General features: G+C 41.8%; 1 protein-coding gene across 2 annotated transcripts; it reads left to right on the top strand.

Moving 5' to 3' along the window:
- Window positions 1–2,525: 2,525 nt before the first annotated feature.
- Window positions 2,526–12,940, top strand: il2rb (interleukin 2 receptor, beta). 2 transcript variants are annotated; one of them, XM_080447355.1, is made up of 10 exons: window positions 2,526–2,540; window positions 4,467–4,564; window positions 5,181–5,313; window positions 5,510–5,600; window positions 6,174–6,267; window positions 7,648–7,793; window positions 8,012–8,192; window positions 9,241–9,346; window positions 9,559–9,628; window positions 10,587–12,940. In XM_080447355.1, the coding sequence occupies exons 2-10, from the start codon at window positions 4,471–4,473 to the stop codon at window positions 11,445–11,447; spliced, it is 1,776 nt and encodes a 591-aa protein (XP_080303481.1). In that variant the 5' UTR covers window positions 2,526–2,540; window positions 4,467–4,470; the 3' UTR covers window positions 11,448–12,940. The 2 variants fall into 2 exon arrangements, with proteins under 2 accessions (XP_080303481.1, XP_080303480.1); XM_080447354.1 differs by lacking the exon at window positions 2,526–2,540 and adding an exon at window positions 2,604–2,832.
- Window positions 12,941–21,302: the final 8,362 nt, after the last annotated feature.

The raw sequence follows: 21,302 nt of genomic DNA, 5'->3' as shown, positions 1-21,302 counted from the left end.
AATTATTTTAGTTAAAACTTTAGGTGAATTGTACTCTAGACTTTATTGCGAGGGTTTGCCCGCAATCGATTATTCAAGTTTAAATAAAGATTGAATAAAAGAAATTACCTGTTTGCTTGACTTCTCAAACAAACAGATGAATCACCAGATTTTAAAAGGAGCCCTGGCTAATAACCCTTATATATGCCTTAATACAATATAATTGCCCTCTATAACTAGATTTAAACATTAATTTATTAATTTTAGACACAGTTAATCTTTTACTCAAGAGGGACAATGCCCGTTGCAAGTTGATGATGAAACAAGGCATAGGCTTTCTTGGGTTTAAAATCCTCTTTGCAGACCTTGTATTGAATTTTTTTGCAAACTGCTAATAAAGTATTCAATCAATCAATCAAACAAACAATAAATCAATCATGTCATTTGTCCATGTGTGGTCTAGCCCTGGTCTAGCCTATGGAATGCATGTGCAAATAAAGCATATTTAATATTGATTTGATGCTCATATTTGATGCTCATATTAACCTTAATATTTAATCATATTAAATATTAAGTTGTTTTTTATTTGCACATGCATTCCATACATTCCATAGGGCTGGACCACATATGGACAAATGACATCATCAACTTGCGACTGAGTAAAAGAGGATTTTAAATTAAACATTTTAGTTATAGAGGGCAATTATAAATGTATGTATTAAGGCATATAAGGCGTATTAGCCAGGGATCCCTTTAAGAGACTGATAAAGACTTAAAGGGATAATTCACCCCCAAAATATATTTTTTTCTATCGATTACACACCCCATGGAGCCTTAAATTCGTGGAGATTTTTTTGTTTTTGTCGTGTTCCTAAGCCAATAATATGATGACCGGTGGTGGCTCCGGTAGGACTCAAAGTGTCAACTTTGAGTCTCCTATACTGGAAACATTAGCACCTTTCCGCTGGTAAGTATTTTTTTTGGGTGAACTATCCCTTTAAGTTGTGTCAGTTGGAGTTGGGACAGTTTTTTATTTATTTATCAGAATCACAAAAATATTCATCTGTTTCTGTTAGCTTAAAACAAAGATTTTTTTTCTTTTATTGCAATAGACAATTCACAGCTAAATGCACTGGACTGACTTAAGCCTGATTTATACTTGGTTGTGCGACGTGTCGCACAACTAAGCATAAATCAGTCTTCATTGTTCTCATCTCCGCTCCACTTAACAATGCCAAGACCAGCCCCTCCCGCCCCCGCCTGCATCGTTGTGGTCTCCTGGTGGACTTGTTTTCTTGTTGTCGTTCAGGCACAGACTTTGAGCTTTGCCTTTGCGTACCGCAAACTGTGTCAACTACACCTCTTTTTTTCTCACCTCCACCCTCTTCATCTCCTCCATCTGCCCATCCTTCCACCCTCTCGTCCATTGTTACCATTACTGATGTGTATGTGGTGGGTTTTACTCATCCACTACTACAGCAACTGTGTGCATGTGTGTGCATGCTGTGTGGTATGGTGGGCTTCAGGCTTTCAACCCACTCACTCACACGTAAAATTGCTCACTGACCTTCAAATGCAACACCTGTACAGTAATGTGATACAATTCTCACACCCACACACACAAAGAGCAGAATACCTTAGACCGATAGCCAATGAAAAACTAATTTAAAACGAAACAATAATTTATTTAAAAAAAAAAGATCTGAAACACTTTTCAACTTTTCTACTGATATACAGTTGTCTAGGTTTCATCTTTTCAGAGATATTGTTAAAGAATATGAATATAGGCCTACATTGACCAAACACAACACACAAGACCAGTAGGCTACTACACACAATTTATTTCTCACCATATTGTAAAATCAGTCAGTACAATGACATGTCATGCCCGAATATGGAGTCCCTGTTATCAGACTTGGAAATTCAGTTTCAGCTTCACCCAGCGGACCACTGCTCAGATGGTCATAATAAGCGCTTGGGGAGGTGCTGTAGAGGGTAAAGTATCTAGCTCAGGGAGACATGGGGCCGGCCAAGAGGAGAACCCGTGACCTTCTGATTACCAGCCAGCCTCACTCAGCTATGCCTGTAAGGATGAAATAAGTTGGCATGGTGGTGGAGGATTCCATTCTGTGAGATAGCAGCACACATTATGATACAGTATAATCACCACAATGGTCAATGTGTCTCCCTCTCCCTCCGCAGGCTATCCATCTTATCCTCACTCTCCCTTTATTTTTGTTAAAGACTTGTAGCCTCAGCTGTTGCCTTTTTATTGTGCTTAGGCCCTACTGGTGAGTTTACATTTAAGCACATACAATGGTCTGTTTGATCTCCCTCTCTCTCTCTCTCTCTCTCTCTCTCTCTCTCTCTCTCTCTCTCTCTCTCTCTCTCTCTCTCTCTCTCACACACACACACACACACTGTACCTTTGTTTTTGTTTTTGTTTTTTTTGTAGTGAGGCTTCCTGCTCACACCAGGAGCTGCATTTAGAAGTAGCAACGTAAAAATGTCATCGGGCACTTTAAACCAAGAGGGAGCGAAGAGAAGAAGAAGAACAAGGGGTGAGTGTGTTAGAGTTACTGTATGTGAGTCACATAGTGAGTGAGAGATAAAGGTTGAGACAGCGGGGAAAAGACAGATAGAGTGAGAGAATGAGAGATGGAGAGAGCATAAGAGTGAAACATACTAACAGCGGAAGGGGGACGCTGGTAGGGGGGGTTTAGAAGAAGACTCATATAGTTCATTGAACAGGAAATTAGACAGACCATGAAGGGATGAGAATGTACAATGACTCAGGAGGTCACCTGTATTCACACTGACTGGGGTCTACGCTGACAGACCGAATCTAACGAGGTAGAGTTATTTATTTATTCTGTTATTCTTTGTTAGATTGGTGTCCTTGATGCATTTCATAATCCCTTTGTCACTGGGGCACTACCCAAGCCAGTGTTGAACTGACCTATAGCCGCAGTGGATTCATTATTTTGTTCTCCTGTCTACATTAATATGTACATCTGTGGAACCCAGTGAGTGCCAATTGTTTGGTTTGCTCATAAAATAGTTTGTTCATGTAGTGTTCTATTCACTTGCCTCCTATTAATGAAGTAGCTCTTCAGATGTTAAAATGTTATATTTTTGTCATGCGCCACATTGACTCCGACACACAGCTTATTATAAGAAGAAACAGTGAAGACAATCATTGTGTGAGTTGAAGAGTATCTCTACCATTGGCTCTTGTCATTATCAAGCTTTGTTTGAGTTTAAAGATTATTTTCCCTCTATCTGCTGTTTTGAGTAATAATGTTTAACCTGCTAAATCACTTCTGCAGTTTTAGAGGAAACGTTTTTAATTTCCCAAGCTGTATCTTTCTCTTCTCGTCTCTTCAGCTTGTTCACCCCTTGAAATGACAGCATGTGTGTGTGGGTAGATTACACATATGTGTACTTATGTGTACTCTCCTCTCCAGAAGTGGTAGACGGTAACCTACTCACATGTACAGTATGCATTACATTTACCGTAACACACAGCACATCATCAGCAGATCACCGCAGCACAGCGCTGCCTTCAGTAAACAGAGTTTTTACTGCTGGCTGCAGCCCACTCACAATCAGACCTCCGCTTTCACCTCAGCTGAGTGTGAATGAATCTCGCTTTGCACCTCTTCAGCATAAGCACAAGAGCGGAGATGGGAGGTGATAGTGGGTTGAATTGGTTTCAACTGAGTCAGAAACCTCTCACACTTTACTGGGTCAATATGAAGAATTAGATATTATTTGCAAGTTTGATTACCCTGTTATACCCAGTTATTGTGCTTACAAAAGCAGTAGTTCTATCAGGAAAAACCTTGGTACATGGTGCTTATATCAAGGTTTTACCTCTAGGTGTTTTTCTAGATGTAAATGCCATTGTTGCCACATAACATACTAGTGCTGTTTATACATTTCAGTTCCATCTGTTCCAATTGTTAAAGTTCAAGGTTCAAGGTGTTCTTGATTGTTACTTTTTTGTTGAGTAAAATATATTTTGTTGTAGCAGCATTAGTAATAATAATAATAGTAGTAGTAGTAGTATATAATAAATATAAAACAAGAGAAAAATAATAATCAAGCAAGAGAACACTTTGACCGTTGCCCTAGCACTTAAGCTGCTTGACGGTGCTGTGTGCAAAGTTCTTCCTCTTTAGGTTATAAACATCTATTATTATTATTATTATTATTATTATAAACATCTGTGTATATGCAAAAGCTGGCAGTGCATGTAAAAGCTGAAAAGTGACCTGTGCCAGTGTCCTTGGCATTGTTCAACACACATGCTGTCTCTCTGACACCAGACCTGATTGCTTCTCATTTTATCAGTGCCAGTTTATCGGCCATGTGTTTATTTACATATTTTGATAATTGATTATTTAAGTGCCTGTTAAAGTATAAAATTGTCACTATGATTGTTCTCATATATGATGTGTTCCGTTCCGTCCTTTTGTTCTTAGGCAGATGGAGGCCGTTGCCATGGAGATACTGTGGTCATTGCATTTCCTGGCGCTTCTGTTCTCGGCACACTCAGTCCACTCTCACAACAACCTCCCAGGTACATAATCTGTATGGATCATGCTGAAACTGTGAGTGAACTGAATCTTGACTTAGTATTGACTCAGTAAGCCTTGATTTGTGCTTCTAAGTATAGAAGTATAACTAAGTAAAGGTGTAAGGAAGTGTGTTGGTTTAATTGACATTGATGTAGGCTCTTGATCTTGCTGGTCTGCAAGTGGACCACTGAGTTTTGAGGCCTTTAGGTAGCAAAATCTGATGTGTATTTTTTTTTTGCCTTTGTATGTTGTTTGTCTTGAACTTTCTTACAGTCTAATTGGGACCGCCTGGCTTTCTAAAAAGTCCCTCCACTCCACAATTTTGTTATGCGATGATCAACATGTTTGTTTGTTTGTTTGTTTATTTGTTTGTTTGTTTGTTTGAAGTTAATCATGGATATGATATAGGTAGCTTTCTAAATTGAGAGCTTGCTTGCTTATTATTTATAAAATAAATGGAATTAGATTTATAAGTTGTTGTCAAATTTCTGTATTTTAACCATTTGAAAGAAGTGCACACTCTGAATGATTTGTTCTATTCTGCTCTGTTCAAGGACAACTAATGCCCTATCTTAATCCCTCTCTCTGTCTCTTCTGCCTGCTATTTGTACTCTCAAGGACTGTCGTGTGTGAACGACTTTGTGAACAACATCAGCTGTACGTGGAACAGCTCTCAGGCAGACCCAGGAGTCGACTGTTGGGTCCTTGGAACAAAGAGTTTCTTTAAATACCCTACTATAACGCATATCAAGTAAGGATAGGAAAACTACCCCAGCTGCTACCCTTTACTGCACATATATAGTTGAAAAATTGTTCATCTATTTTTTCAGAGTAAAAACATTATACTGAAAAAGTAACAATAATAATAATAACAATGCGACGAAGCACAGAAATACATTTTGCATTACAGCTTCAGTTTGCATTTATTCATTTATCTATTTCTCTAGGAGAAACTGTAAACTAAAAATGCAGGACAGCCTTGGAGACTCAGTTCGAAGCTGCAGTTTTATCTTTGAGAACTCGTACGAGAGAACATACGTAAGTCACCCATATAACTAATAACTACTTGTAAAAGGTCCCATGCATCTTGATTGGAGACATAGAGGGAGGGAGAGAGGGAGAGGGAGTGTCTATTTGACCCACACAATAACCTGAACAACGTCGGTCTCAGTCTGTAGCACTTAATCAGGTTATCTTATGATAACTTGATCATAAGATAACCCAATGAAGGTGTATGCATCACAACCTTGTGATTTCCATTAAATGGTTTATTTGCATTTGAAGACGTGAGAAGGCCCGGGCGGCTGGCGTAGCGGTCCAGGCACCTAGGCTCAATGTAGCCTGACTGACAGCGCGTGGCGGGTTCGAGTCCCAATCCCGACGGCCGTTACTGCATGTCACTCCCCATCTCTGTCCCCATTTCCTGTCAACCTACTGTACTATCAATAAAGGCATAAAAAGACCCAAAATAAATATATATATTTTTTAAGACCACGAGGGAGTCTTGCGTCTACATGGAAAGGCCCACACCACTTGAGCTAGTACAGTCTTATCAAGGTAGTCTGTGTGTCTTATTATCTGTATATTACACATTATTATGTGTGTCTGCAGGGCTTCTCCTTTGATGAGAAGATGCCCAGCATTGAGGTGCAGTGTAACAACCTAACAGTGGACGGACTGACCAACTACATGCCAGTAAAACACAGTGGGTTATCTTCCTCTAGCCTACCTCATCTATGCTGTACTTTTTAATTTGATTTCATTTCATTTTATTGTCTCCGCCAGAGGTGGAGAGTATGTTTTCGTTCTTGTCCTTCTGTGTGTGTCCCCGTCTCAGCCAAGCTAACATTGGTCAAGCTTCGCGTGACACGTGACAATATTGTTGTCACCAATGCTCTGATTGGCTAGAGAGACGCATGATGACATAGAAACCTATAAATAGGTGTGTCACTTCAAAAAAAATATTTAATTTTTTGAAGTGAGCTTCCATCAGCCAAGCTAACATTGGTCAAGTGACACGTGACAATATGTAATATAAATAGGTAAGACAGGATTAATCAGGAACAGTACTGGCGGAGACCTGTGCTCCGAGAAGCACATTTTCTAGTTTGTTAATTTATTCGTAATGGTAGAGAAGGTCATAATGAGAATGCAATTAGCAATTGGAATTAGTACAGAGGCATGGTATAGATGGGTTTCCTGTTTGTAAACATGAGAGGATGATGCGCGCGCAGTGGCGGGATGAGCCTGTAGAGGGCGCTATTACCCGCAGCAGCTCTGGCCATTGTACATTCAGAAAATAAATGGTCTTCACCAGGTTTAATGAAAGTAGATTAAATGATGCAGTTTGTAATATCTTCTTTACTCAATAAAAATGATTTGTCGAAAGTTGGATCTGTTTGTATATAATAGCAGCATTATGCCTATTATGCCTATAATAGCAGCATTATGCCTATCTAAATCCCGAAAATAACAAGAGAGTGAATGGCGCTTCCGGTTCGTTCTCCCCCGCGCATGCGCAGATTGCACACTCTGCTCTGTGATGACGTCGCGCGGAAACCCATCTATAGAGTTCAACCAGATGGTGTATTTATTCACCAAACACCAACAAAGACAACATTCAATTCTGTCACCCTCTTGGTGTGTGAGCTTTTCACCCCTAACTCGGTCAACTGGTCAACTGGCACCTTATAAATACATTAATACCTATACATTTAACCCACATAAATATGACAAATCTCAACGAACTACAAAAATAATGATTATTTATCCTTCACACTATACTACAACATAAATATTAGCAATTGCAAACATCACAACCCTCGTCCCTCCTCTGACATCCTGACTATGGTCCAGCCCAATCTACTAAAGCTCAACAATAAAACATCACGCTACAAATGTATTGCACTAAGGTAAACTAATTAAACAAATTAATAAAAGTGGAACTGTGCGGTGCAAATGTCATTCAATAAATAAGGGTTATATGTGCAAACATGAGTAACAGAGGACCTCTCTGTTACAGTCATCCTGATTGAGTGCGTGCGTGCGTGCGTGTGTGTGTGTGTGTGTTTGTTTGTGCCGACAGTTAAGATGCATCCTCCTGGTACCCCCAACATCAGCTCTGGTGTTAATGAGACCTGGATCGGTTGGGATCCAGGAGATCCACTCTCATACTTACTCGACCACTTCCAGTTCGAAATCCAGATTAAACAACATCACCAAACATGGGAGGTGCGTGCGGGCGCGCGCGTGTGTGTGTGTGTGTGTGTGTGTGTGTGTGTGTGTGTGTGTGTGTGTGTGTGTGTGTGTGTGTGTGTGTGTGTGTGTGTGTGTGTGTGTATATGTATATGCCTTTGCAAATGTGTCATTGAATTTGAGTGTGTCTATATGTCCGTCTCTAACTTGAATAAGCACATAGCCTATGTACATACCTTCTCTCACATTGGCAGGAGGTCGAGCCTCTGCCCAAACAAGAGCAAGTGCTGAAGATACCTGTGGAGGGAAGGCAGGCAGGCCTCTACCAGGTCAGGGTGAGAGTCAAGCCTGAACCTATTGGAAGTAACATGAACTCCTACTGGAGCAACTGGAGTCCCACAGCATCCTGGGAGACACCAGCCCAGGAACAACCAGGTAACAGACTGTTACTAACAGTATAGCAGAGCAGAGGTGGACAGTAAGTAACTAAGTACATTTACTTGAGCACTGTGTACTTTAGTGCATTATGCAATCGTTTTGTCTTCTTTTTCTTTTGTAGCCTACAACCTCATGACTTTCACTCCGTTACATTTCAAATAGAAATATTGTACTTTTGACTCTAGGAAATAACTTTTGGGACCCAAACTTACAAAAATATATTTCATTGACTGCCAGAGTTTTTTCAAAAAGTCTGTAGCCTCTGCCAGGGTTTTGACCGATTTTGGTACCTTTTCGCATAGCCACAGAATATTTTTCTCCAGTATGATTGATCCCAGATAATTTCTAATCACAGATGAGATTCAGGTGTGGTTTCACAAATGTCAACGAGGTCAATTTGACCTTGTTGTCATGTGTTGTTTGATGTTTGAAAATAGCTCAAAACCAGTAGTTTCAAACCAAAAAACATTGTGAATTGTTTGTCCGTTTCAATTTTAACATTGAAGTGGATGGAGCAGCAAATCTTTGGGAATTGTTATCTCCTTATTCGTTTGGAATATCGAAAAGGTGTCAATCTTAAATAATTAGAGAATCTTTTTAGAATTTTTTTTTTAAAAGTTTTTACACGTCTTTGGCAGGCAATAGCTGAAGGCCCAAAGACGTTTATAAACGTCTTTGGCAGTTAAGCAGTTAAAGGTAAAAAATTGGGTGAAATTAGTTTTTTGCATAGTTCCCATCATATCATTATTTCCATTAAAAAAAGGGGAAGAAGACGATGGGAAAGGGGGGGGGCAAGGGGGAAAGGAGATCAAACAAGAGAACAAAAAAAAACAAAATAAGTTATCTACATATTTACACTTTTATACACATGGTAGATCACTTTTTTTTTTTTTTGTTCTGTTGTTTGTATTGAAAGTAACAGATCTACAAGCTCACAATGCATTGCACTGCAACGTGTTGTGAGCTTGTACATCTACATTGTATTTTGGGGGGGAAATGCATTGATGGATGTGCTTGCTCTTACATCTCTTATGGTGTGTTTTAGTTCTATCTGCAGATCTGATGTCCTGGTTACTGTTTGCTGGACTTTCCTTCTTCACTGTCTTCACTGTCATCCTGATTGTTCTGTGCAAGGCTCGCTCAAACCCAGGGTCAGTATAGCCGTGTGTGTGCGTGAGTGCGCGCGCGGCGTGCGTGCGTGCGTGCGTGCGTGCGTGAGTGAGTGAGTGTGTGTGTGTACCAAGTATCTATGCATGCTTTGTTTTCGTATGTATTTGTATGCCTGTGTGGACATTTGACTGCATTTCCTGTTTGAAAAATTGTTTTATGAAATGTTTAAGCCTGTATTTTCCCGGCCTTGCAGGCTTTGCAAAGGAATGCCAGTCCCAGATCCATCTAAATACTTCCACACGGTCCACAGAGGAAACTTTAAGGTGAATCAGAAATGCCATCATGCAACGTTCTTATGCAGTCTGAACAAAAATGTCCTGATACTGCGTTCTGATTCAGTTTGATCACAACAAACTATGTCGAGCTTCTGTCATGTACATTTTATCACAATCTGTTCAAAAACCACATTTACCACATTATGGACAATGTCAATACACAGGCAGCATAACATGATCACACTTGGTCTCGAGATGCTTAGTGTCACACACAACTGACGCAAGTACAATACAGCTGGTAGCAACACTACAGAACTTTGTGTATTTCAAGCTTCCTCAACAGTGAGGATACAAAATAAAAATGTGGAAAATAGTCTGATAAAAGGGAATGAAAATAGCAATAAAAAATAAAAAAGCATCTCTACTGACTGTACATCTGTAAAAAAAAATAGGAAAAAAAAAAATCCTGTAATCCTCTCTCTCTCTCTCTCTCTCTCTCTCTCTCTCTCTCTCTCTCTCTGTATGTCTGCCTGATTATCTCTCTCCCTCTCTCTCTCGCACGCACATGCACACGCACACGCACACGCGCACGCGCACACGCACACGCACACGCACACGCACACGCACACACACACACACACACACACACACACACAGGATGATTCATAAAGTGCTACGTGGGTTGGTCTTAATTAGTTTTGTCTACCAGTAAAAGGATTCAGGTTCAACCACAGTTTAATCAGCGGTAAGCAGGCCTGGCCTCTTGCTGTGGTTTGTCTGTTGCTTCTAATACCCCCCCCCCCCCAACACTCACACACTATACACTATAATTTGGTGTACATGGAAAACAGTTCTATTAATTTGTTTGCTTAATATACTTTTTTTCTAATTGATTTCAAGAGTTTGCACTTCTTTACAAAATTATGGTCCCTCGGGATTAGCGTGGGCCCAGAAATCTGGCATCAATTGAGCTCTATTCATGACATCCATGTCATCTCTCCTACAGGAATGGTTGAATCCACAGACGGCTTTAGAGTGCTACTTCACGGTCCAGTCCTGCGATCGCATCTCCTCAGTGGAGGTGTTTGACCCCGTCTCCACCCCATGCTCCTCCTCCACCTCCCCCACAGCCATGCTCCACCCTCGGTCCCTCGGCGACTCCAGCGGTTTGTGTATCAGTGGTGGTGTTAACGTGTCCTCCTCCTTCTTCTCCAACGTGGTCCATAACAAGGACTACTTCTTCTCCGTCTACCCCAGCCGCCCGCCCCCTAGCTCGGACCCCTGCCCCGTCTACCCCAGCGGCCCGCCCCCTAGCTCGGACCCCTGCCCCGTCTACTTCACCTACCAGGATGACTTCCTCACTCCCCACAATGCCGTCCACACCCTCCACCTCACCCACTGCTCTTCCCCCGCCCCCTCCTTGTCCTACGAGGTGCTGCGACGCCCCGGGAGCCGGCGCAACGGGGCGCCCCAGAGTCCAGACTCCGGCTTCAGCACGGAAGATCAGGCGGACGAGGAAGAGGAAGAGGAAGAAGCCTATGATGAGGATGGAGCAGAGTTCTCAGATGATCCCCAGGAGTCCGGCCTGCTCATTCTCCCTCTCCACCTCCTCTCACCGCGGGGGGCGCTCTCCTCTCTGTCTCGTCCACCCTCCTCTTCATCTCCTCCTCCATCTCCCATTTCCTCTCCGATCCCCCCCGATCCCCCAAAGCTGGAGACTCCTCTGGTGTTCGGTGGTGGTAGTTACGTGGCCTGGCCTGCAGTTAGCACTGCGGGTCGTTGTGGTTCTGTGCCAGTGGAGCACGGTAATGGAGGATATCTGACCCTCAAAGACCTCCACAACACTTACAGGAACAAGTCAATCTGAGCCACCGGCTCACTTCAAACTCCTCAGTGTAAATTCTTTGGGATGTGTCATCATAGCTAAAACTTTTCACAAAATGTCTGAAATGTCAAGATCTAGGCCTACTATTTTAGCTTCTTTTAAGAAAACAAATGAAAGTAGAAAATAGGGCTTAAGTAAAATAAGTATTATTACCAACTTATTACTTCATAATATCCTGTGTTTATAAAGTCATACAAATGCTGCTGTTCTCATCAAGGGAGGTGTGGAAAAACCCCTCAGAAGCAAAGAGTTGAGTACAACATTTTTGCTTTAAAAATATATGTTCACCGAGTGCTATAAGCTTGTATATCTGCTATTTTTGAATAGCCAAAGTATAAAATAATGGTTAAAGGGGTTACACAGATGAGTTCCCGGTTTTAATGGGTTAAACGTCAGTTTGCAGTACATTGTCTTGTCTTGTCATGTCATGTCATGAACATTCAGGCCTTAAAACCTGTAAACCCCTGTATAGTATTTGTGTACTAAAATACACAAATACAATGACAAAGTTCTGATCTTCTGTAGATTTTATGTGATTTTTCATGTACACAGCAGAAATTAACTGATCTATAGAATACAAAAAAAATCTTTAATATATAATATATATAATATAATCTTATTATATAACAAGTATTATTGTCTCCGCCAGGCCGAAAGGCATGGCGAGAGAGTATGTTTTCGCCCCTGTCCGTCCGTCCGTCCGTCCGTCCGTCCGTCCGTCCGTCCGTCCGTGTGTCCTGTCTGTGTGTTAGCAGCTAATCTCTGGCACCGTTGGCCCGGTTGCTGCGAAACTGTGCACACACACTCCCTGGATGCCAATTCAGAACCTCTGCCACAATTTTCACATGGGCCTGTTATAGCGCCACCAGGAGGCCGATTTGTGCAAAACCCTTTTTTTTTTACATTACTCCTACAGATTTTATCCAAACGTCATGCAAATCGGTTCACAGTATCTCTATAGTCATGTGATCAACACAATGTCCGATTTCCCATATTCCATCCTCATTGCCTATGGTTGGCTTCCAAAGTTTGCAGGATTGGTCCGTTTTGAACAAAAAGCCTCAAACTATGCACGCAGCTTGCGATTTCCGTGAATTTTCACACGCACATTCCCACTAGGCCGAGGAAGAAATGCCACCCTTTTCACATTGGCCTGTTATAGCGCCACCAGCAGGTCTCATTTAGCAAAACACATTTTTGGAACAAAATGCCTCAAATCATGAATGCAGTGTCTGATTGCCGTGAAAGACCTAAGAATAAATGGCACCCTTTTCACATTGGCCTATTATAGCGCCACCAGGAGGCCACAATAACGTACCTGACCTGGAGGAGCACTTTTTCTAGTTTTGGATGATCTGACAATCATCTCTCTATCTATCTACATTCTGAAAATTAAGAGAATGTACGTATTCTTGAATCAATAATTGATGTTTTACTTCTTTGCTTGGAATTGTTTTTTGATTAACTGTAGTTTTTTTTTTCAAATGTACATACTATCTTTTATAATTAAACTCTTCATCAACCAATCTGTGTCAGCTCTACAAAATCTATGCATTTGAGTCAGGTCCGTACGTATTCGCTGCTATGGTAGCCATTGCAATAGTATACATACACTGTTCTGTATATAGCACTATCACATATAGAACAGGGGTTTTTTTACTCCCCATTGACATCTTGTCAGTGCAAAGACCAAAATAATCATCAGAAATGGGTCACCCTGTCTCTTCCTGTGTGGGAGCAAGTGTGGGTACGTGGGTCTACATTTGTGTGTGTGTGTGTGTGTGTGTGTGTGTGTGTGTGTGTGTGTGTGTGTGTGTGTGTGTGTGTGTGTGTGTGTGTGTGTGTGTGTGTGTCTCTGAGTCCCTATGTGCATGCAAGTTTGTAGGTTATGTCCTGTCAGGTGGTTGCGTGTGTGTGTGTGTGTGTGTGTGTGTGTGTGTGTGTGTGTGTGTGTGTGTGTGTGTGTGTGTGTGTGTGTGTGTGTGTGTGTGTGTGTGTGTGTGTGTGTGTGTGTGTGTGTGTGTGTGTGTGTGTGTGTGTGTGTGTGTGTGTGTGTGTGTGAGTGTGTCAGTGAGAGAGAGAGAGGGTGTATTAGAGTGTGGGTTGACATTTAGCTCTTTCACAATCATTGACTTCCGTTCAACCCACAAGGAATTTACAAGATTTAGCCACGGCAGAGTGAAGCGAGGCTAACACGACATTACCATATGTACAAGTATACAAACAAGTGTCCAGGACAGATTAAAACGGCAGCAATTGGAGGATGCTCAAAAGTTCAGTGATGCTCACCAAAAGAAATCCCCTTTTAGAATAAACTCAGCAGCTCCATTGAAATTTTACTTTAAAAGGACCTGTGGCAGAAAGAATAACTTGTGGTTCAGTTAGAATAGCTTTGATATCCAAATGATGTCACACAGCTCAGTTCTGCAAACATACAGCATTTGTCATGAAGAGAGGATGGTCACAACATACATTTTTATTAGGTTGCTGACAGTGACACTAAATAGTCCACAAGCCTTTTATAAAATGTCCTATCAAATCATGATATATATTATATAGCCTAATTTCTAAGTGTTCATTGGATTGCCTCAGTGAGTGCCTACTACATATGGTATTGTGTTGTAAATGTTGCAGTAGTTCTCTACAACACAAAATTTCAATTCATTTCAGGAGAAGTAGTGGTATTCAATTAGACTTTGTCCCATAAGGAAATAAAGACAGGGTCAGATGTAGTGTGTTGATTCCACCAACAGGGGGCAACACAAACCCAAAGCAACACAGACAGACAAGGCTCAGCCCTATCCTATGAATATTTCTGTTATACTTCACCAAGAAACAACATCACCATTCACTCAGTTATTTTCATCCCATAAGATTATTTTGTCCCCCCTCTGCATTGATAAACCCACTAAACTCACCCCTTCTATTTTACTACAGCTGCAACGTGTCAATCAAGCGCTACACCTGGATACACTTGTGCCTTTAAGCCTGTTTGAGGTTTCCCTGTCTGCTTCTGTCAAACTGCAAAGCAGCTTGGATCCAGATGAACAAGATGGAGCGAAGTGTGTGTGTGTGTGTGTGTGTGTGTGTGTGTGTGTGTGTGTGTGTGTGTGTGTGTGTGTGTGTGTGTGTGTGTGTGTGTGTGTGTGTGTGTGTGTGTGTGTGTGTGTGTGTGTGTGTGTGTGTGTGTGCGTGTGTGTGTGTGCGCGTGTGTGTGTGTGTGTGTGTGTGTGTGTGTGTGTGTGTGTGTGTGTGTGTGTGTGTGTGTGTGTGTGTGTGTGTCTGTCTGTCTGTCTGTCTATTATCTGTCTGTCTGTCTGTCTGTCTATTGTCTGTCTGTCTGTCTGTCTGTCTGTCTGTCTGTCTGTCTGTCTGTCTGTCTGTCTGTCTGTCTGTCTGTCTGTCTGTCTGTCTGTCTGTCTGTCTGTCTGTCTGTCTGTCTGTCTGTCTATTGTCTGTCTGTCTGTCTGTCTGTCTGTCTGTCTGTCTGTCTGTCTGTCTGTCTGTCTGTCTGTCTGTCTGTCTGTCTGTCTGTCTGTCTGTCTTGTCTTGTCTGTTGGGGGATGCAGTGTAATAGGGAGAGAGGGGGGTTGAAACTGTGAATAAATTAGAAGCAGAGGGAGAGAGACAATGTGAAATACCCTCTCTCTGATTAAAAAAGAAAAAGCACAATGCTTGTTTTGGATCAAACCCACAGAGGGATGGGAGGCTGTCAGGTTGGTTTGACCATATGTCTTATACCCTCCTTATGTGGATAAGAAACAGAGAGCCGGACTTCCCTGTCAGGAAGTGAGCCAGCCTTGTGATTAGAACCAACATGCATGCAGAGGCTGACAGGGAGATTCACCACATGGTTGCCTCAGAACCATAGGACTAACCAGACCAACCAAAGGGGCCATCTGCGCTTAGCCTGTGACTGGAAAATGCTGGTTGACATTGGCCGACAGCTTGTGTTTCCTCCAGGGATCGCTATCACCACCCTAAGCCCTGATTTGGTGCTCTGGTCCTCAATTCTCTCAACAAAGTGTACATAAACGAGCTCATGGTACACTGGGAAGACTCAGTGGAAGAGGCTTATGAGCGGAAACAGCTATGCTATGCAGAGTTAGCTGCTGAAGCACAGTATTGTGGCTGGAACACTGAAGTCCACCCGGTGGAGGTGGGGTGCAGAGGTTTTCTGGCAACATCTACCAGCAGACTGCTTGTATACATGGTAATCTCAGAGGCTATAGTCAGTGTTTAGCTGTCAAAGCTGCGTCGGAGGCAGCAGAAAGAAGCAGCCATTGGCTCTAGTCGAAGACGAAAAACCCCTGCTGGGCCCCAAAACTCAGGGAATAGGAGGCAATAGGACGCATAGTCCCATGGGAAGTGAACATGAACAAAGCGACTCTCATGAATAAATGGGCATGGGACGCAAGCTCAGGTTTAATCACCCTGTAATCAGTAGAAAGTTCTCTATTGATGATGTGTCCCCAAATGATGACCTAACCCAGGCTCCCTTGTGTCCACCATCACCATCATCATCATCATTCATCATCAAAACAACATCAAGATTACACTCGCTTGTACGTGCTTGAACAAAGTTAATGTACATCTTATCCTGTGTTTCGTATTCAGAGTTAAATGAACACTCAAGATTTTACAGTGAAACCAAATATCTACCATCCAGGGCTACAGGCAGGGCTACTCTGATCCATATTTAGCCGTATTCTTACTGTGTAGCTGGCTGTACACATATCAGCATCACATCATCACATTCTGTATTATATGCCCATATTAATGGTGACAGATTGTACATACTTATACCTATACTTATAACTATTGTGAAGGAGGCCGATGCACACCTCAAAGGCTGGCGACAGGTGCGTAAGCAAAAAATGCACAATTTAGGAGGAGATCTGATGGTTAAATCAAAGAATAGGACCCACGCACTGTCAGAATCTTGCAAAAAATTTAGCTACAAAATAGCTTTTTTTTTGGCAAGTTTCTGACAGTGTGCTGGTCCTATTCTTTGATTTAACCATCAGAGATCTCCTCCTAAATTATACTTATATAACTACAAATGGTTCCTACTTTATGCTAACCCATGTCAGTCCAAGGGCAGAAGGCCAAGCCAGACTTTAACTCTTCTATTTCATATGTCCATACTACTACTGGTGATAGATTATACTTAAAATATACTTAAGCCTTTATTTAAATCTACTAATGGACCATATAGTATACAAACCCAGGCAGTCCAAGTGCAGATGGCCAGGCCAGACTTTTAAGTATTCTCTTTTTTATATTTATGTATATGCATTATTTATCATTTATTTATTTGTCATCTTGTTTTTAATTATTGTTAATTTACTACTTTTTTGTATCTCTTTACTTTTTACCGTATCTCTTGACCACTGCTAGTGCTGCTATGACACCTGTATTTCCCTCTGGATCAATAAAGTTCTATGTAACTCTGCTACACCTTCATATTAACGGGGTGGGGGCAGCTTCTCTATCACAGTACCCAGTGGTACAGAAATTAAGGGTCCGAGGTGATGATTCATTCGAGTACATTTCTTGCTGAAGATGAATTGAGGGTCCAGTTTGATTTGTTCACAGTCAAAATACCTTGAATTTATCCCGCGACCCACAGGTGCAGGTTTTCAAACCAATTCCCCATGGGAATTCTAACATATAATAAGTGAAACCAAAAACAAAACAAAAAAGTATCTATTTCAGCATGAATTTATATTTTTTTCTGTCAACAGTGCATTCGTCAGCACACTCCAGTGAGTGTGGAGCAAGCCCAGATAAATACTATGTCTCTCTGCACGGGGCTGTTTTATGAGACTGTAAAAATCAGGGGGTTAAGTTGAGGTCAAGCCATTGAGACACAACCAGGTGTGTAACAGCAAAACGGTTCACCTGTAAGATCATGGGGTGTTGGTTCAAAGGTCATGGGTCATATCCATTAAACGACCTCTGGGGTCAACAAAAAAAAGAGAAGGAAGAAAGAATTCCAGTGTCTGTGAAAATATAAATGTTGGAAATAGACGATCTACAAGCTCACCCGTCAGAATCTGCTATTTGCGGCACGCAACACAGAATAGACTCCTTCACCTCTAATTACCATAGTACCTGAAAGAAAAGGAATCATTGAGGGATGGTGTCTGAAGAAACAGAGAAAGAATTATTAGCAAGCCAAACTTGGGGGATTCAAGCACAGATTATGTGCCATGAACAAGATAACAAATTCAAGAGGTTCAAAGGAGGATAACAAAAACTCTAGAGCCTTTGCAAAAGAGTTCAAAACACAGCCGATTTACTAAGTGCATAATCTCATAACTATGCTATAAGCAGTTTATGCTAATTTGATATGAGAGTGATGAGTTTCAACATGTCTCTGGAGAGATATCATCTCTGGAGGACACCTCTTCCATGTTGTGTTAATTACAGCTTAGTGAAATAATGAAAATGTAAAACACCATGAACACAGAGCCTCACAGGGGGATACTGTTGCCAACATGTTGTTTGGATCTGAATTGTTTATAGACTCTGTACACTTGCATTTGCAAGTGTACAGAGTCTATAAACAATTATCCAATTATAAATGATCCGATTTATGCAGTTTAGCACAGTAGTTAGGCGAAGAATGCAAATCAAAACAAAACAAAATATCGGAAGTATTAAGGACAACAGTGAAAATCTGTCCCAGAGAATGAATAGGCTTTTGAAGAATTCAAATCAAAACAAAATAAAATATCGGAAGTAGTAAGGACAGCAGTGAAAATCTGTCCCAGAGAGACAAAATACTCAGATACACAATGGGACATGGGGTGCTTGGGGGTAAAGTTCCTGCCCACCACTGCAGAGGCTTTCTGATGAACAAAATTGGCCATGTTTGCGGGAGGGACTCCAACCTAAAGTTGCTGCACTAGTGAGTTGGTCAAGCGTGCCTGTCAGCAGTGGTGTAGAACTGTGTTCCTACATATGTCCTCCCAGTGAAGCTCCTCACTGGGAGATGAAAAGAAGTGGCCGGCGATTCCATATGTATCAGAGGAGGCATGTGGTTTCAATACCGAAGACCGACCAGTAGGCGTAGCAGTGACAAGATTACGCAACTACATGGGGAAAATAGGGAATTGGCATAACGACTAAATTGGGTGAAAAGTTGGCAAATTATGTATTAAATAAATACATAATAAATAAATAATGGGACATGTGTCCCTTTAATATCTCATGTATGTGAAGGGAATATAAGTGGAACACTCCTGATATAATTGCATGACAGTCTGTGGAGCCTCACCTCTTGGGAACCCAAGGCGGTAATGTTCAACAGCTGTGCTCTTGTTACACGTGTACACAAATCTGAGCTCAGTTTCCTCTCTCACTTTGATAATGGGCCATGGGGTCTCCATTATTCAAACAAATGTTACCGAGGATGTAAGATTGTGAGGTGGGCTTGTTTGGCATCCCCTCTAGGTATATATTCAGTTACTTCAGTATGGGATGAGTTGAGAGCTGTTTTCAAAAAGGAGAGCACGCCCATCCAATCTGGTAAACAGGTGCCGGACCAACAGACCGCACACTGTTAAACTGGCTCCCACTGTGTTCATTGAGATCAACGTTTCGATCCCATAAGGAACTTCATCAGGATCCTGGTGTTTTAACAGTGTGCAGACATTCGTTGTTGTCTGATGAGTTGTTTATATTATGTTAGCCTTGTGTGGTTTGGGATCAGTTAACCCATTTAGACCTGGAGGCCGATTCTAAAAAAAATCCTGACCTAAGTTTTCTGAAAAACTATTTATTCAAAAATTACAAAAACATTATGTTGCTATATACTGTAGCAACAGGAACCCCAAAAGGGGTTCCCGTCCTGAAAGGTATAGTTACAAAAAGGGGTCCCCGGCCAAAATGTTAAAAGAAAACTTTTTGTTGTGTGTGTCTGTGCATCTATGTGTTCATTCGTCCGTCCGTCCGTCCGTCCGTCCGTCCGTCCGTCCGTCCGTCCGTCCGTCCGTCCGTCCGTCCGTCCGTCCGTCCGTCCGTCCGTCCGTCCGTCCGTCCGTGTGCGCTGGTTTGGGTTGGAGGGGTTATGTAGTAGGCTGCTATTGTCTTTCTTCTTCTCTGCTTTCTGTTCTCTTCTTAATTTACTGATTAGGAGATGGTGTTAGGTAGTGGTTGTCTGGTGAAACAATGAGACACTCCTATCGCTCGTTAACTGCCTTCACCTCTTTATGTACTTGTCTCTGTGAGTCTGTGGTGACAGAAGCCGGTGGATTCAGTCAGACCAAGATGTATGTGACAGAGGACCTATGGGCCCTACAGTATGTGTCACTTAAGGGAAGGGCTGAGAACCAGCCTGGACAGTGTTTCCCTGAAAGGGAAAGTTAGAGCTTGGACTGTGCTTCTATTTGACTTGGTAGGCGTACGACTCTGGTGGAGTTGCTTTTCAGCTGACCTGATTTCTTTTTATATGCAGAGCAGGCAGTCCACCCCTGTAGAGACTGAGAGGTGGTGGCTGGTCATTCAGTTGAATTACCCATAAGCAAGCAAGCAAGCATGAACCGCCTTGGAGAACAAGACGACAACAGGATAGTGTCACACGACATGTTCTGAACTTTATTAAACACACATATATACATAATATATATGATAATATATTAGTGTAAGTCACATTACGCGACCAGAAGATGGGTGAGTCATAACAGATAAAGAAAGAAGCACGGTGGGATATTAATAAGCACAAGTAAGAAACATGATGTTCTGTTCTGTATTCTGCATTAATACAGTGGCATTCTGTATCCTTCAGCATATAATGGTGTCACAAACATATCTATATGTTAACGCAGATAAGCGTGAATCAGTACAGATAGTAGAGTGTGTATCAAATCGATACTGGGGGTGCAGGTCAAACCTCTAATATATTATTACATAAGGCTATGGGCATCTGATAAACAAAATATCTGTTGTCTGAGGAAGAGCTACCAGGCTCGAAACATCACCTGGGTGGTATTAAAAAATACAGTTGGATAAACTCAGGCAACAAGTAATAATTAATGTTCCCGCTTCAAGAGTATCAGTGCACATGCCAAGGCTGGCCAGCTCACACTGTGGAAGACTGAGCTCTCAGTTTTCTATATAGCTTTGGGAGACAACAGTAAGAATGCTTATTTATATGGTATACCAGGCTTCTGTAAATATGGTATACCAGGAGTGGCTGTTGCTAAGTGGTTAGATAGGCCATCTGGTAAGCAGGAGGTCACTGGTTCAACTCCCGATCCCGGTCTATATATCGAAGTGTTATTGAGTAAGACACTTAACCCCTAACAGCTCCCATCTGAGCGCTCATCATGACCATCCGAACAGCCATCTGCTGGGTGAAGCTAAAACTACATCCCCCCACAGGATAAACAACCTTTCTGTGATACAAGCTGTAGGTCCAAGTTGCATTGTCCCCTCTGTCCTAACAACCTGACTGTATCCAACCTGACTGCTCCCATTTCTCCCTGCAGCACTAGCTCTCCTCATAGTCCACAACATAAGGTGCAGCCTCTCTCTCTCTCTCTCTCTCTCTCTCTCAATTCAATTCAAAGGAGCTTTATTGGCATGAGAAAACATACGTTTACATTGCCAGAACAAAACAAAACAATGTATGTACAGAGCTGTGTTACATTGCAACTTGACAATCTTAAGAAACTATACAACTATACAAGCTATACAAATCTCTCTCTCTCTCTCTCTCTCTCTCTCTCTCTCTCTCTCTCTCTCTCTCTCTCTCTCTCTAACTCTCTCTCTCTCTCTCTCTCTCTCTGCAAAAGATCCTCAGTGTTAATTTAAAACTGAATTATTCAG

Source organism: Gymnoscopelus braueri (assembly GCF_963280865.1).
Source record: "Gymnoscopelus braueri genome assembly, chromosome: 13".
Classification (NCBI taxonomy): domain Eukaryota; kingdom Metazoa; phylum Chordata; class Actinopteri; order Myctophiformes; family Myctophidae; genus Gymnoscopelus; species Gymnoscopelus braueri.
The sequence above is the reverse complement of the archived record's forward strand: the minus strand, read 5'-3'. Positions and strand labels throughout refer to the sequence as shown.

What these genes read in the sequence shown, in the direction of transcription:
- il2rb (XM_080447355.1), top strand. Translation starts at nt 4,471, where the DNA reads ATGGAGGCCGTTGCCATGGAGATACTGTGGTCATTGCATTTCCTGGCG. An exon ending in ACTCGTACGAGAGAACATAC is followed by an intron (nt 5,601 to 6,173) that starts GTAAGTCACCCA and finishes GTGTGTCTGCAG; the next exon opens with GGCTTCTCCTTTGATGAGAA. An exon ending in CTACATGCCAGTAAAACACA is followed by an intron (nt 6,268 to 7,647) that starts GTGGGTTATCTT and finishes TTGTGCCGACAG; the next exon opens with TTAAGATGCATCCTCCTGGT.